This window comes from Lathyrus oleraceus, chromosome 3 (genome assembly GCF_024323335.1).
Source record: "Lathyrus oleraceus cultivar Zhongwan6 chromosome 3, CAAS_Psat_ZW6_1.0, whole genome shotgun sequence".
In the NCBI taxonomy this organism is placed as follows: Eukaryota; Viridiplantae; Streptophyta; class Magnoliopsida; order Fabales; family Fabaceae; genus Lathyrus; species Lathyrus oleraceus.
In genome coordinates, this window is record NC_066581.1 from 128,885,193 (window position 1) to 128,900,005 (window position 14,813).

At 35.1% G+C, this 14,813-nt stretch overlaps 1 protein-coding gene across 1 annotated transcript; it reads left to right on the forward strand.

The window, feature by feature from the left end:
• Nucleotides 1-763: 763 nt before the first annotated feature.
• On the forward strand, nucleotides 764-1,619 carry LOC127130024 (uncharacterized). The gene is made up of 3 exons (XM_051059108.1): nucleotides 764-1,000; nucleotides 1,097-1,419; nucleotides 1,481-1,619. Exons 1-3 carry the CDS (start codon nucleotides 764-766, stop codon nucleotides 1,617-1,619), a joined length of 699 nt encoding a protein of 232 aa, XP_050915065.1.
• Nucleotides 1,620-14,813: the final 13,194 nt, after the last annotated feature.

The following is a 14,813-nucleotide window of genomic DNA, read 5'->3' on the forward strand; positions in this document are numbered from 1 at the left end:
CCCAACATCCCATCCTAGCTACTCTATCAACATCATTCATGCTACCTTCTTTATTCTCTCTCTCAACCTTACTTTCAGTCACTCTCATCTATCTATTTTCTCTTTGTAGTCCATACCTCAAATCTCCAAAATGTCTCAACCTTCTGTCTCAACTCCTAGCTAGCACACCAAGGAGCAATTGAACCCTAAAAATGTCGGTAATGAGATAGATCTCTCTGATGTGATTACTGATGACGTTCCCTCTCGATGGTTCTTGTTCGTGCAACCCCTATAAGGAAGGCTAGAACATCTGCTTCGAGGAAAGGCAAGCCCTCTAAAGTAAGTACCTCTTCCTCTTCATCCATGACAACTAGAAATGTAAAAACTCTTGAACCCTCTACTGATGTAAAGAAACCCCATTCTATGATTATCCTGTATCTTGATCCCATTAATGTTTAACCTAATGTTGGTGCTTCTAAAGAATTCCATGTTATACCAAATGTTATGGATGTGTTGAAGCCTCTGAAACTAGTAATAGACATAGGTTTGTTACTACTTTGAGTAAATCCAACATGATCGTTACGGACAGAGACAACGTAGATAAGAATATTTGTGTGCTGACATCTCAAGTGTTGGGTATTGAACCCAAGAGTCGTGTCGTGCTAGATGTCTCCACATCCTTGGCCCAACCTGATAACACTACTAAAACCCCCTGGATAAATCAGATGTCAATGTGTCTACTTTGTCTCCTAAAAAATCGAAAGATAAATAAGGGTCTGAAAGGATGACTGGTGATCTGGCTGGCAAAGATGAAAAATCTATAGAGAAAAAGGATCAATACACTGACATAGTGAATATAGAGGATGTAGACTCTGATGATGTACCCATCAGTCAAAGACTGGCTCCAGGAATAACTAAAAGGTTGAAGAATAGAAAAGGTCAAGCTGTTGAATCCTCTAGCACGCCCTTCAAATCTCTCAGGAAAAGAGCTAGTGTTGGACCTACAAAAAGATGGAGCAAGGTTGTTACTTCTGTTTCTAAGAATATATATTTTAAGAGGTAGGAAGTTCCTTCTGAGTCTAGTGAATCTGACCATAATGTCGAACACAATGTTCAGGATATTGTTTCTACTGCCAGAAAGCAAGCGTCTGGAAAGAAGATTCCAGCAAATATTCCTAAAGTTCCAATTGACAACATTTCCTTTCACTATGTGGAGAATGTTGAAAAATGGAAATTTATTTATCAAAGAAGATTAGCACTAGAAAAGGAACTAGGCAAAGATGATTTTGAATGCAAAGAGGTGATGAGTCTGATTAAAGAGGTTAGATTAATGAAAACTGTGATTGGGTTTGGCAAGTGTTATGAAATGCTTGTTATAGAATTTATTGTAAACATCTTTAAGGAATGTCATAACAAGAGGAGCAAGGATTTTAGAAAAGTGTATGTTAGAGGAAGATGTGTGGATTTTTCTCTTGAAATAATAAATAGGTTTTTTTGGCAGAAATGAAGAAGAACAAGCTGAAGTGGAAGTCTCTGACAATGTTATCTGCAGAGGGATTATTGCTAACCAAGTAAACGAATGGCCAAGGAAAGGGAAGTTGTATGCAAGTGCCTTAACTGTAAAGTATGACGTACTGTAGAGAATTGGAGATGCTAATTGGGTACCAACTAAACACACTTCCAACATTTCTACAGGATTAGCTATGTTTATTTATATTATAGGGACCAAGTAAAGTTTTGATTTTGGATCCTATATCTTTGATCAAACTATAAAGCATGTTGCCTCTTATGCTGGGAAGATGCCAATAGCTTTTTCCTCATTGATCTGTTGTGTTATTCGGACTCAACACCCAAGTATGTTAATCAGTTCTGATAGTATCTGCAAAAGAGACCCTCCTCTCTCATTACATTATAGGTTGTTCACTAGGAAACATGTTCCAGACATTATCATGACATCTGGATAGACATCTTCCAGGCCTACTACTAGAACAGGCATCCTTGCTGAGCTAAAAGATACATGTAGCGGTAAAAAATATTGAGATTAAGCCATTGATTAACTTAACTCACAAAGAAAGAGTCACCACTGCGCTTTTATTATTTCCAAAGGAAAGGGGGAAAAGTAAGAACAAAACCCAAAGAAGTTTTAAAACAAAACTAATAAAAAGAGATAAGGGTTCGGGGGTTAGTTATGCAAAGGGAAGGTATTAGCACCCTAAACATCTATAGTACTCTATAGGAACCTCTTTGAAAATATGTAGATTTTAGATTTAAAAAGATGTTGTTTGCAAAAGATTAGGGAGATGAGAATAGAAATGTTTATTTATGATTTTGTGTTTGCCAAGACTTTCTGAGTCTCATTCCTACGTACTAACAAAGTGCAATGGAGGATCAAAACCTTGTAGTTCATGGTAAAAATAATAAAGATTATTTGTTTTAATTCATTTTTTATGAAAATATTTTTTTTCATTTTAAGGAGAATACTCAACTAGTCACCCACAAGTATGAGGACGTTGCCTCATCATGAGAAGGGCTCCAACTTGGCTAAGGATTAACAAGTATGCCACTAGCTCTCGTAGATGGAAAAGAATTATTATCAATAGTATGTGGATAGGAGAATTATATCTCAACTATGAAAATGACTCATGTATAAGCTTTGAGAAAAAATTTAAAAGAAAAAATGCACAAAGGGGCACAAAATAGTTGGATGAGTTATGTATTTTTTTTAGTCTTTTGAAATTTATTTAAATATGCTTAAGATGTGTTAGCATTTATTAGTCAAAGATTTTGAAAATCACTTGATAAAAGTAAAGGTTTATTGAGAAAATGGTTCAAATTTGAAAACAAGAAGGTTTTTGAAAAGAGAGAGAAGATTTTGAAAATTAAAGAAATGGAGGAGAAGAAGAGACTATCCTAGAGCAACAAGTAAAAGCTAGGGAGGAAAAATATAACCAAAATAGAAAGCTTTGTGACATAAGTCAAGCAAGAATTCTCTCTTTTGGATTTAAGCCTCAAGCAAGCCAAATAAGCAAAGAATAATCCAAGTATCAGATGAAATCAAAATAGTCAAGCCAAGTCTTCAAAAAAAACCAAAATCAAAGGTACCAGATGAATCTCAAGGTATCAAACCACAAACTCTCAAAGCAAGGCTCAAGATCCTAATTCTAAGTCCATAACTCCACAACAATGCTAAGGATAGTAACCTCAAGTCCATGAATCCAGAGAACCAATTTTAGGGGTTCATTCCTTTATTAATGTCTTCAAAAGAAAGAGAAGTCCAAATGGACAAAGGAAAAAGAGCATAAACATATATGAAGGTCCAAGTGGACAAAGAGCAAATATGATATGAGATGCTAAAATAAAAGCATAAAGTAAATAGCAAGAAATAAAGAGCATAAGATAAATGACATTAAAGTAAAGTTAATACGATAAAATGTTAGTAAGTGGTGTTAGCAAACAAAAGTAGACAGATGATTTGTCATTTTTTGGAGAACACTCAACTATTGTATAAAAATATGGACCTCTATATCACCTATGAGAAGGGATCCAACTTCGATAAAATCAACAAGTATGTCACTAGCTCTCTTAGATGAAAAGGAGATAATACCATGGGGAGTATGAGACTTACAATCTCACTTATAAAAATGACTTGTTTTCAGATTCAGGACAAATTTAGCGCTATGTTAAGCAATCGTAATTGAACTTATATAGAAGTCGCAACTATTTGAGGTCGTTCAATAATAATATTTGGGTTAATACATGCTAGAAAAATGATATGTAAATCATTCTCCTAAAGTTATGCCACAAAAAAGGATTGATCAAGCACAAAGGGTATGAGAGTGGTTCATTACATCAATCCATACTTCATGGTACTTAGGAAAAACTTATGCATCAATCCAAGTACCTTAAATGATCAATGATCAGTTAATAGGTAGATTTAAAATGATGAAAGTTCATCAAGCACCAATTCACACATCATGATCCAGATGGACACAAAGCATCCAATTGATCAAAAGAAAAAGGAAGAGAATGGGATGACAAACAAGAGGACAAGAGAAATCAAATCCAAATTGGATCAGAGGCTTGATTAAGTCATCATCAACATCAATCATCCACTTTGGTAGATTAGGGTTTTCACTCCATCAACACCCAAGATCAATTAAGTTTGATGAGACCTATGATCAAAACAACCATGATCCAAGGCCAACAAAAGTCATCAAAGGTCAAACAAATATAAAATTGTGAGGAAATAAAATAGAATGCATTAAAAACAATTTTAAAATAAATTTTAAAAGGGAAATAAAAGAGAAAATCCATAAAGCCCTTCAAAACACCAAATAAATGACCAAGAAAATAATGGAAGGTTGGAAATAAAATAAGAAGCATAAAATAAATTTTTCAGAATTTAAAAAAGCATAAAACTATTTTTGAACAAATTAAAACAAAGTAGAAAAGAGAAAATTCAAGAAAAATAGAAAATCAAGAAAATAAAATGTGAAAAAATAAAAATCAGATGAAGAAAAATAAAAGAAAATTTTAGAAATTATTTTGGGATTTTTTGGATGAAAATGGAATTACTATGAATTTTTAAAGAAAAAAGAAATTAAAAATGAAAAAGAAAAAAATAAAAATAAATCAGAAAAAACACGGAGCATTGGATCATGCCTCATTAATTGATGTGGCAGATCCAACAATCCTCAAGCTAGGGCACACGATGGAATTTAGCAAAAATAAAATACGGGATCTAATTCAAAATGGACCAATCAAAACATTTCAAATGGACAACGTGTTCATCCAAACTCAGATGACCTGAGATAACTATGGTCAACTTCCCTGATGGTCCCTCACCGAAGTTTCATCGTTTGGTAAATTCAGAGCATGAGACTACCATCATTGTGATAGCCTCCTCATCACGAATTCAACCTCATGCTCCAAATTCATTTATCTAAACTGAGCATGGAGAATTTTAGAGAAGTTTCAGAAACAACCAAGCCACGAAAAACAAAATTAAATGATGAACACGATCAATCAACACCGAATAAGTTAAGGGAAACATCATAAAATGAATGACTACATTGCAGTAACTTGTTTGAATTCAAATGATGCTCAGAACTACCTTGTCCAAATGATGATCAGAAGTTTATGAAGCTCGATCTGGTCAGGGTGCTTCAGGAGGTCTTGGAGCTTGGGAATTGTTGCAAAAGCTTCAAAAAAGACCGAAGGTGCTAATGGAATCAAGAAATTGGATTCGAACACGCTGGAATTCAAAACACAATAACTCAAATTTATTGAAACTTTTCAGAGTGCAGCATGGGTTTCTTGGCTCTCAAAAGCTTGCTAATGAAGCAAGCATGTTTCTCTATTTATAGGGAATGTCTTAAGATCCAAATATGTGTGAAATGAAGCTCAATTCGTGCAAAACGAATTTGATCAGAAAGTGTGGAAAGTGTGACATGCAATCCATCAAAACTCTGTCAAATCATGCGTTTCAAGAGTCAATTAACTTCTAGAGACTTGATTAAACATGTTTAGGTCCAAAACGGGTGATAATTTGGCTTGTAATTAGGAATTGGTGAAGTTTAAAATCTGATCATGGTGATTTCTTCAGTTCCAAGTCACCATGTTCAACTCAATGGGGCATCTTGCTCAAGACTTTTTTATCCCATTTTCTTGAAATTTGTTGACATCATATCAAAGATTACAATGTGCCAAGAAAGGTTGCATTTGGATGTTTGAGCATAAAGTTGTGGCATGTTGAAGCTGGCACGAAAATCTGGTAATGTAACTTAGAAAATTCTAAGTCCCAAATGACTGAAAATGACCTATAATGTCTCAAAGAGTTCCATGGCATTCCAAGCATAATTTGACTTTAATCCTTGAAGCAAACTTGTAAAGGGCATCACAAATGATATTGTGCAAAAAGAATCAGCCTCAACTGTTAAAATTGAAGAAGTTGTAATCCTTGAAAGTTGAGAAAAAGTCACTTGAAAATAGGTCAAATTTCACTAAGTCCACAAATGACCTCTAACTTCTCCAAACTTTTGATGATCGCCCAAGCATAATTGGCTCTTGTCATGTAAAGAGAAGTTGTAGAGAAATTGTGATCCTTGGAACTTTGACTTCAAATGTTGACTTTTTGGTCAAACCTCTTGGAATAAAGTTGTGTAGTTGGACTTTCCTTGCATTTTAAGGTACATGGATGATCATATGAACTCAAAATAAGGTGCCCTTGAATGTTTCTTGATTAAATTGCTCAAAGTTTGAGGTAGCTTATTGAAGAGGGCATGGAAATAAACATATGAACCTTTGACTTTTCTTGAGAAACAAGCAACAAAATCTTGAGATTCTCTTGATCAAAATGAGATTTTAAGATGCTTGAGAACTTTAGGATCATGCTTTGAGAGATAACCCATTTGATAATCAATGGTCGATGACACTTTGACTTGAGGAATCAACAAAACCCTAGATTAAGAGCTATGTTTGATACTCTTGATGAAAACATCTATCTTGCACAGTAAAATTAAAGGAAACAAAGTATATTTTTGCTATTTTGATTAGTGGTTAGATAAGCAATGAACACATAAACACAAAGATAAAAACATCAACAAAGAGGTGTTTGATGATTCCTACAAAAGAAAACCCAAAGATGAGAGGGAGAGGACCAAGATGTGATCTTGTTTGTATGCAAGGATGCAAATGACATGTGGGATCTTAGGGTGAAAATTAGGTTATGACAATACCTGCAAGACCTTGGATGAAACTATCAAAAGTTGTACTGAGAGGAAAATCAATCTTGAAATTTTGATAAAGGTCTTGTCTAAAGAAGAATGAATTTTGAAAGGTGATGGGACAAGTGAAGAAGACGAAAATGAAGAAGGTTCTGATGCAAGTGATGATGAAGACACTACCAGTAGTGATGAGGACTGAATCACTCTGGTTCTTCTGTGTGTTATTTGTTCTTCTATTTTTTTTATGGGCTATGCCCTGAATATTTTTGCACTGTAAAGTGCTCTTAGTTGTATTTGGTTTGTAATCTATCTTTTGACAGATCTACTAACTCTGATGTTTGGTTATGATTGTTAACTTTTTGGCTAAAAAGGGGGAGTAGGTAGTTGTGTGATTGTGATTGATTAGTTCTTAGTATTCGTTAGCTCCTTGTGTCTCTTGCCCACTAAGGGGGAGCATGTATGGAGGGCGAGTAGCTGTTGCCCTGGATCTGCTGCTCAAGGGAAGCTTTTGTTGTGTCCATAATGATAGTCTTGTTACGAGTGGGTTGGTGGTGTTAATAATGTCAGGAACAATGTCTTGACATCCTAACTAAAGAGAAATTATTTTTCTCTTAAGTAGGTTCTTCGTGTGAGAGTTTATCTCTCTAGTGTGAGATAATGTTTTTTTTTCTATTGCGCCTGCCTCTGGTGTTTTGGGGGGAACGATTTTTGTTGTTTATATGGTGGCTTGTTATTGTGATCCTTACCCTCATTCTTGTTGGTCTATGCAAAGGTTGTTTTAGCCAAACTTTTCCAAAGGGGGAGATTGTTAGGTCTGGTATATAGTGATTAACTGCATTTTGGAAAAACAAGTATTATTGTCAGATGTTTAACAAGGTGTCCTGACATGTTGGTTCAACATTAGAGTGTGACCTATTTTAGTATCTTGTGAAATTTGTTTCCTTTTATGAGATATCTGAAGATACGCTGAAGATTTAGTTCACGAAATATGTAGAGCGTCTTCTTAAAAGAAAAAGATTGTTTTGCCTTAACTTGTTTACAAAGTAAAGATGTCAAAACATTTTAGGAAACATCTGATCTGATTGAAATCAAATCTACAGAAGATTGTGCAGAGTCCTTGGATCTGCTGTGAATCAAGCACGAAGTCCATGTCATTCAAATGCTATATATATATATATATATATATATATATATATATATATATATATATATATATATATATATATATATATATATATATATATATATATATATTATATATATATATATATATATATATATATATATATATATATATATATATTGTTTCTAAACCTAAGTAGGAATCGAAGCAGCGTTGAATATTGTCTAAGTTATGGTTTCATGTCTTTGTATTATCTGAGTCATTTGAGTATCTCCTTGATACTTGAATTTGACCTGGTTTATTGAGTTATAATTGTCAATCCCTCAGAAGCTTTTAAGAAAGAGTGGATTGTATTTTTCGGTTATAAGTTGTTGTATGACTTAAGGGAAATGAGAGGGGTCTCATATATAGGAGAGTCTTAGATAGAAACATCCACAGGTATAGATTAGGTGAGAATTCTGCAAAACCTGAGGGTGTTCAGAACTTCAAACTAATTATGTGATAATGAATTTCCTTCCTAGATTGGTAGCCCCCAGATGTAGGTGACGTTGCACCGAACTAGGTTAACAACTGCTTGTGTTATTTCCTATCGTGTTGTTATTTAAATCCTAATATTGTTTGTCGTGTGATAGTGTGTTGAACCTAGTGTCGTGACATCGTGTACGACATCCAGAATTTACATACCAAAATTTCAAGATATAACACATATTCAAGCAAGAATAATCAAAATGATTCCCGTTTAGTACAACGGATGTTTGGGGTGCTAATATTTTCCCCTTGCATAATCAACTTCCTTACCCAGATTTCTCTTTCCTCTGGGTTTTATTGATGTTTTCCCCTTTCCTTCAGAACCAAATAAAGTTCGATAGCGTCTCTTTTGTATATTCTATCGTGAGGTATGTTCGGGTATATTTCCACTAGCTTCAACATGGATTTCTCTTAGGCTACCTAATAATTAGACTAGGCTCAGTACACTTGCACCCATATGGCTTTCTATTGGGCTACCTAATAATGAGACCCTAGGCTAGTCTTTGTATGATCATGCATTGTATGTTCTATTCATCTCATTCCCTCTGATTTAGCTTGATCAAAATTTCATTTGGTCAACTAGATCCTATAACTTGGCATATTCCCTTTGTCTTTGTCAAGTGACCATAAGTCCCTTGGTCACTTGATATGACTTGTCTCTGTTACTTTGGAGCTTCATCCTCTCAACAAGTACAAGACCTCAAGCACCAGTCAGACATCAGTCATCTACCACATCCCCACAAATCATCCTTGTGAACCTGCTTCAACAACTTGTCAGACATTGACAAGGATTGCATTCCATGAGCCTTAAGCAATAAAGAAGGGATGAGAGGGAGCATTCATATCCTCATTCTGAATGTTTTTAGTACGGTACAAATGACTCGGTTGCTCAGAGTATTCATCTATATTCATAGACTTTAGTAAAATTCCAATCAATTCACTATCAAGTCTGCAGTTAGCCACGTGGCTCCTCTTTTCAGATTTATTTGGTTTAAACACCATTGCAACTTATTTTTAGGTTGACACCTTCATGGTTATATACCTATCTTTTGGGACACACCTTTATGGTTAACCCTCTTCTTTCTTGGTTTTGACACCACAATTCAGGTTGACACCTTCATTGTTTTATAGCTCTCTTTTGGTACACATATATGGTTAACCCCTTTCTTTCTTGGTTTTTACACCATAATTCAGGTTGACACCTTCATGGTTATATACCTTCTTTTTGGAACACACCTCTATGGTTAACCCCTTACTCTCTTGGTTTTGACACCACAATTTAGATTGACACCTTCATGGTTATATACCTCTTTTGGAACACACCTTTATGGTTAACCCCCTTCCTTTTTGGGACAGGCCTCTATGGTTAACCCCCTTTCTTTTTGGTTTTGACACCATTTTCCTTACCATGTCAATCTCAGTGCTTTTGTAAGCCTTTCCTTTTGGTTTAAACACCACCCCAAGCTATCTTTCTTTCAGTCTTTTTCTTCCAAACTACGGAGCTCTGACTTCCTTATTGCACTATAAGGATACGTAGGAACAAGGATGTGAATCCTTGGCGAGCACTTTTCTTTTCTTTTCCCCCTTTCTCTCTCTGGTTCCACGAACTACGAGGCTCTGACTTTCTCATTGCACTATGAGAATACGTAGGCATGAGGTCTCTAATCCTCCTCGAGCACTCTCTTTCTAACCCATTTTTTATTTTTATAGAGACTGAAAAAGAGTCGTTGGAGGATTTGAACATAACGTGCAAACTTAGTGAAGAAGCAGGTCAAGAGATACATTTGGGACTTTCATTAGGTCTGAAGGTTTATCCACTGAATAATAGCATTACTCTTAATATATTTTATCGTACTAGGTATCTACCAAAAGGTAGAACAGTCTGAAGATGTCACATCCCTTTTTCTTGAGCCTTGCAAAATGAAAACCCTAGTTTACTTTGTCCATAAATCTGGGGCTTTGATAAGACAATGCTTCTTTGGTTCAGGGTATGAATCAAATGCTCTTCACACCTTTAGAGTTTGGGCTGTCATCAGAAGTTGGGTTATAATGCCAGGGTCTGATGCCTTCCGAGGTGATAAACTAGTTCAGATTCTAACCAATTGGAATCAGACTTTAAATTAATTTTCCATAATTTCTAACAATTGGGATTAGTTATATACTTATGATCCTGCACACTTAAACAAAATGTTAGTAAATCCTATTGTTCTCTAAATACTTTGTTATCATCAAAACCTTTTAAGGGCATAAACCATTCTTATTTTAACAATCTCCTCCTTTTTTATGATGACAAACAAATGTATTTAAGTACAAGGGTTGATGATTTAATTAACACAATCTAACATCAGAGGTTGAGGTTTGTAAGCTCCCCCTAAGTTAGACATTCCATTAAGGTGGGGTTAGTAAGATACCCTTAAGTCTGATAGTCCATTAATACGAGGGTTGTAAGCTCTTCTTAACTCCTTATCTATGTTAATTTAATCCTATAAATTTAATCAACAAATTCTAACATTAGGATATGAGGTTTGTAAGCTCCCCCTGAGTTTGACAGGCCTTAGGTTGAGGTTTGTAAGCTCTTCCTTTAGTCTGAAAGTTCATTAAGGTAAGGTTTATAAGTTTTTCCTTAAATAATTGTCTTTGTTTAATTAAAATTAGACATTTAAGCTCATTGACATTAAATTCATTCAAAAGAAATTAATATCAAAATAATTGAGTGATTTAGGATCCAGGACTAATTAAAAGCATTTACAAAAATACTTCTAACCTTCTTAAGTATTCCCATCATTTTCTCCCCTTTTGTCATCAATGAATATAATAAAAAGATATATTGATGAGTTCAGACATATCAACTAATACATATATAGAAAATATGGTTCTAATAAACCATTCTTTGAACAACCTTTACACTTCCCAACACTGAGAAGTAGCTAAAATGGTTGAACAGTTTATGTTTTTCTCAAGGTGTCATACGTCATTCAATAAATATCAACCATCAAGGTCATCATTGCAAGCATTAAATGAGTAAATGTTGCACCTTCTTATTGCAACGTTCAAGACAAGTAACTCCATATATAAAAGCACATTATCAGAGACATACTTCTCATTTTTTCATCTAGCTCTTCTTCTTAAAAAATGAGTTCCCAACAAGGACGGCGCCTAGCATTCCTTCATATGAGGTCACAGTCCCTCTCCAGCAGCCAGCCATGAAGGAGCCTTAACCAGCTGGGTTGAACACTACAAGGAAGGCATTAAGGGTTAGAAAACCCAATAAGAACAAGAACAAGCTCAAGATGTAAAAGAATAAAAGAGAGCCCAGAAGAATTTACTTCTTCGACTCTACTGAGGGGAGTAAGGAACGGGTGCTTGACTGGGATGATTTTGTAGTAGCTAGGGGTTTTGTTCTGATTTGGAAAAATTAATGTAAACCCATGTCTATTGTAATCTTCCCAGACTATTAATGAAAATTTTCTTCTTTATGCAATGAATTTTCCTGCATGTTTTTATTTTCCTTTGAATTCGTTCAAACATCAAGAGAATAACAGGGAAAAAAAGCATTCATCCAAAAAATTAACTAAGCACAACGATTATCAAACACTTATCATAAGAATGATCAAAATTTCCAGATAAATATAGCTTAATGTAACAAACATAAGCAAGATACAAGACATGCAAAATAGATAGAGAGGAAAAGATAAGATTTTATACAGGGAAACCGTTTAATCAGACAACAACAACAACAAAAATGGTTTAGTTCCTAAAAATAGGGTTTTTTCCAAAGATCCAAAATCGCACGTAGGTCCATACCCATGATGTCTTGCCTGGAATCCATTGATTTCATCCATTTATCCATTTCAGTTTGTTTGACATCCATGACTTGTTGAATAATAATGATAGAAGCCAGATTTTCCTGTAAAAGATCTTGCCTAGAACAAGATGAGGCAACAGACTCTGAAGTGACTTCCTTCAGATTCTGAATTAATGATGCAATAGATGTCTTGAGAGAATCCCACCAAGTAGCATATACTACTAGGTCGAATGCAAATGGGGGTGAAGGTTGAGACGATTAATGGGTTCTTATGGAAGGGTGATGTATGGTTGAATAGATATTAAGTGTTATGCTTCATATGTAGAACATGTTTGGTGAGAGGATTGAAATGAAGGTGAGACCGCCTGGATAGGAATAGCAACAATGAGGTTAATATTAGGTGAAAACTTTGAGGATTTTAGGTCAAGATGAGCATAAAATCTAGTTGCATCATATTCTGACTTAGAGCTAGATGATGTAGCTTTTCCACTAGAAACATCTATGGGAAGTTCAAGCATTGTGTTTAACGGAGATGGATGTTCAGAAGTAGAGAATTAAACTAATTGATTTTGGACACCGAGTTCATTGGTAGGGAGAGATTTGTGTTTAGGTGAGGGAATTAGTGAGAGGGTTCAAGAAATATGGTTAAATGTGGTGCAATCAAAAACGTCCTCAGAGACTAAATTCAGATTTATACCTATTTTACCATAATTCATAGCATCTGAAGCAGCAATTTCTATGACAACCTCCTCAGAACAGCAAAGGCTTCCACAGCCTTTAAACCAACCATAACTTCAGCAACCTGAACCTTAGCAGGTTCAGAAAATACTAACAACAATCTCTTTATCCTTAGACATCAGATGAATTTTGATGCTTTTCTGACTGATCCAAGATGGCAGATGCTAAGAGTTGAGAAATCTTAAGAGAACGCTCAATTGCTTTCTTCTAAACAAAGTCGTCTGCATTTTTCTTTTTCCTAATTAAGGACACATGTTCTTTCTCTCCTTCTTCTTCTTCTTCTTTTACCTCAATCTTAGACAACTTCCTTATCCTTTTCTTTATTAAAGGTGCTTCTGAAATAACAGACACAAAGACAACCTTTTTGGGAGATGTAAGACCCTAATTTTGACCCTAAGATCCCTCATGGCATCATAACATTGCATTTGCATAGCCTCAAGGATCATAAGCATCTTGGTTCCCTTTGCCTTTGGGTGGGACCTCTTGTGAGTGGTTTGAGATCACCAAGCATGCTTGAATTGTATATTATTGCTTTTCTCATTTTTATTAACTCAAAAGCACAAAAAATATGTCACTAACATTTCTTGTTTGTAGCTTGAGCAGTCACAAGTTCAAAAGTTTCTAGGAGATCCTATGTGCAATGATATGGTCAAGAGAAGATGAAAGCAAGCATGGTAATGGTTCCCAAATCTCTCATCCATCAAATATGCCTCCCAAGTATCTCAATTCATCATTTTGATCAAAGCAAGTCAAGGGGTTTGAGGTTTGTTTCCCAAGGAAACCCTAATTCATATGTTCATCAACTATGCCTTGCCCATAAAGCAACCTCAACCCATGGTCAAATACAATCAAGGGAAGTTCTTTAATTCATCATTTCATGCATATTTGAACTTATTTGAGTGCCCTCAATGATCAATTCATCAAGATATGAGTTGTGGACTTGAGAAGTTGATCAGTCAATCCATCTAACTATTTTGAAGTGCACTAAGACCTAACTTTTTATGTGTTGGTCAAGTGGAGATGACCCCAAGATCAAAAATGTTCTTAAGGACAATATGAACAACTTTCATGTTCATCCAAATTTGATTTGAAGCTTTTAAGGTCATCCTCCATTCCAAGACATTATAGGTCATTTTGACTGAAACCCTAATTTTGGGTCAACTTCCCAAGAACATAACTCATTCATTTTTCATGATTTTGGGATGAGACTTAATGCATTGGAAAGCTTCTTGTGTCTAATTCAAATGTTATATTGAGAAAAATTGCAAAATCTCAAAATAAATACATGTGATAAAGCAAAACATTATAGGTCACTTTGGGCCAAATGCATTGAAATATGAAAAAGTCCAACTTCAAGTGCCCATAACTTCTTCATTAAAAATCCAAATGATGCAAAATTTAAGTCCAAATTGATTGTATTTAAAAGATCTACAACTTTTATGTTGAAGATCTTATCATTTGGAGCTTTCATCATTGAGACAGAAGGGCTTGAACATTGGCCAAATTTGGAAACTTCATATATGCATGTTTTGCACCCTACACTTCAAGCTCAAATTTCACTAATTTCCAAGACCCAGTTGGAGTTTTGATCAACATAGCATTTGTTCCTTATGCAACAAGCTTTCTAACCATTACTCATAAGGGTGCATTTGGAGTTTGGAAGCATCATTTTCGAAGACATGAAGAATTAAGTGCATTTTGTGAAAGTTATTCCAATTGCCATGCATGAGTTGATTACATCAAATGTACATGTCCATTTGCCTTTCACATGAACTCAGCAAGTTGTTTCAGCCTTCATTGGGCCTTCCACATGCTCACACAGGCCCATGCAATTCAAAATCCATTTGCCATGCACACGAGTTAGCTCATGCATTCAGCTCTCTCCATCTATAAATACCATGCCTTGCCTTCACAA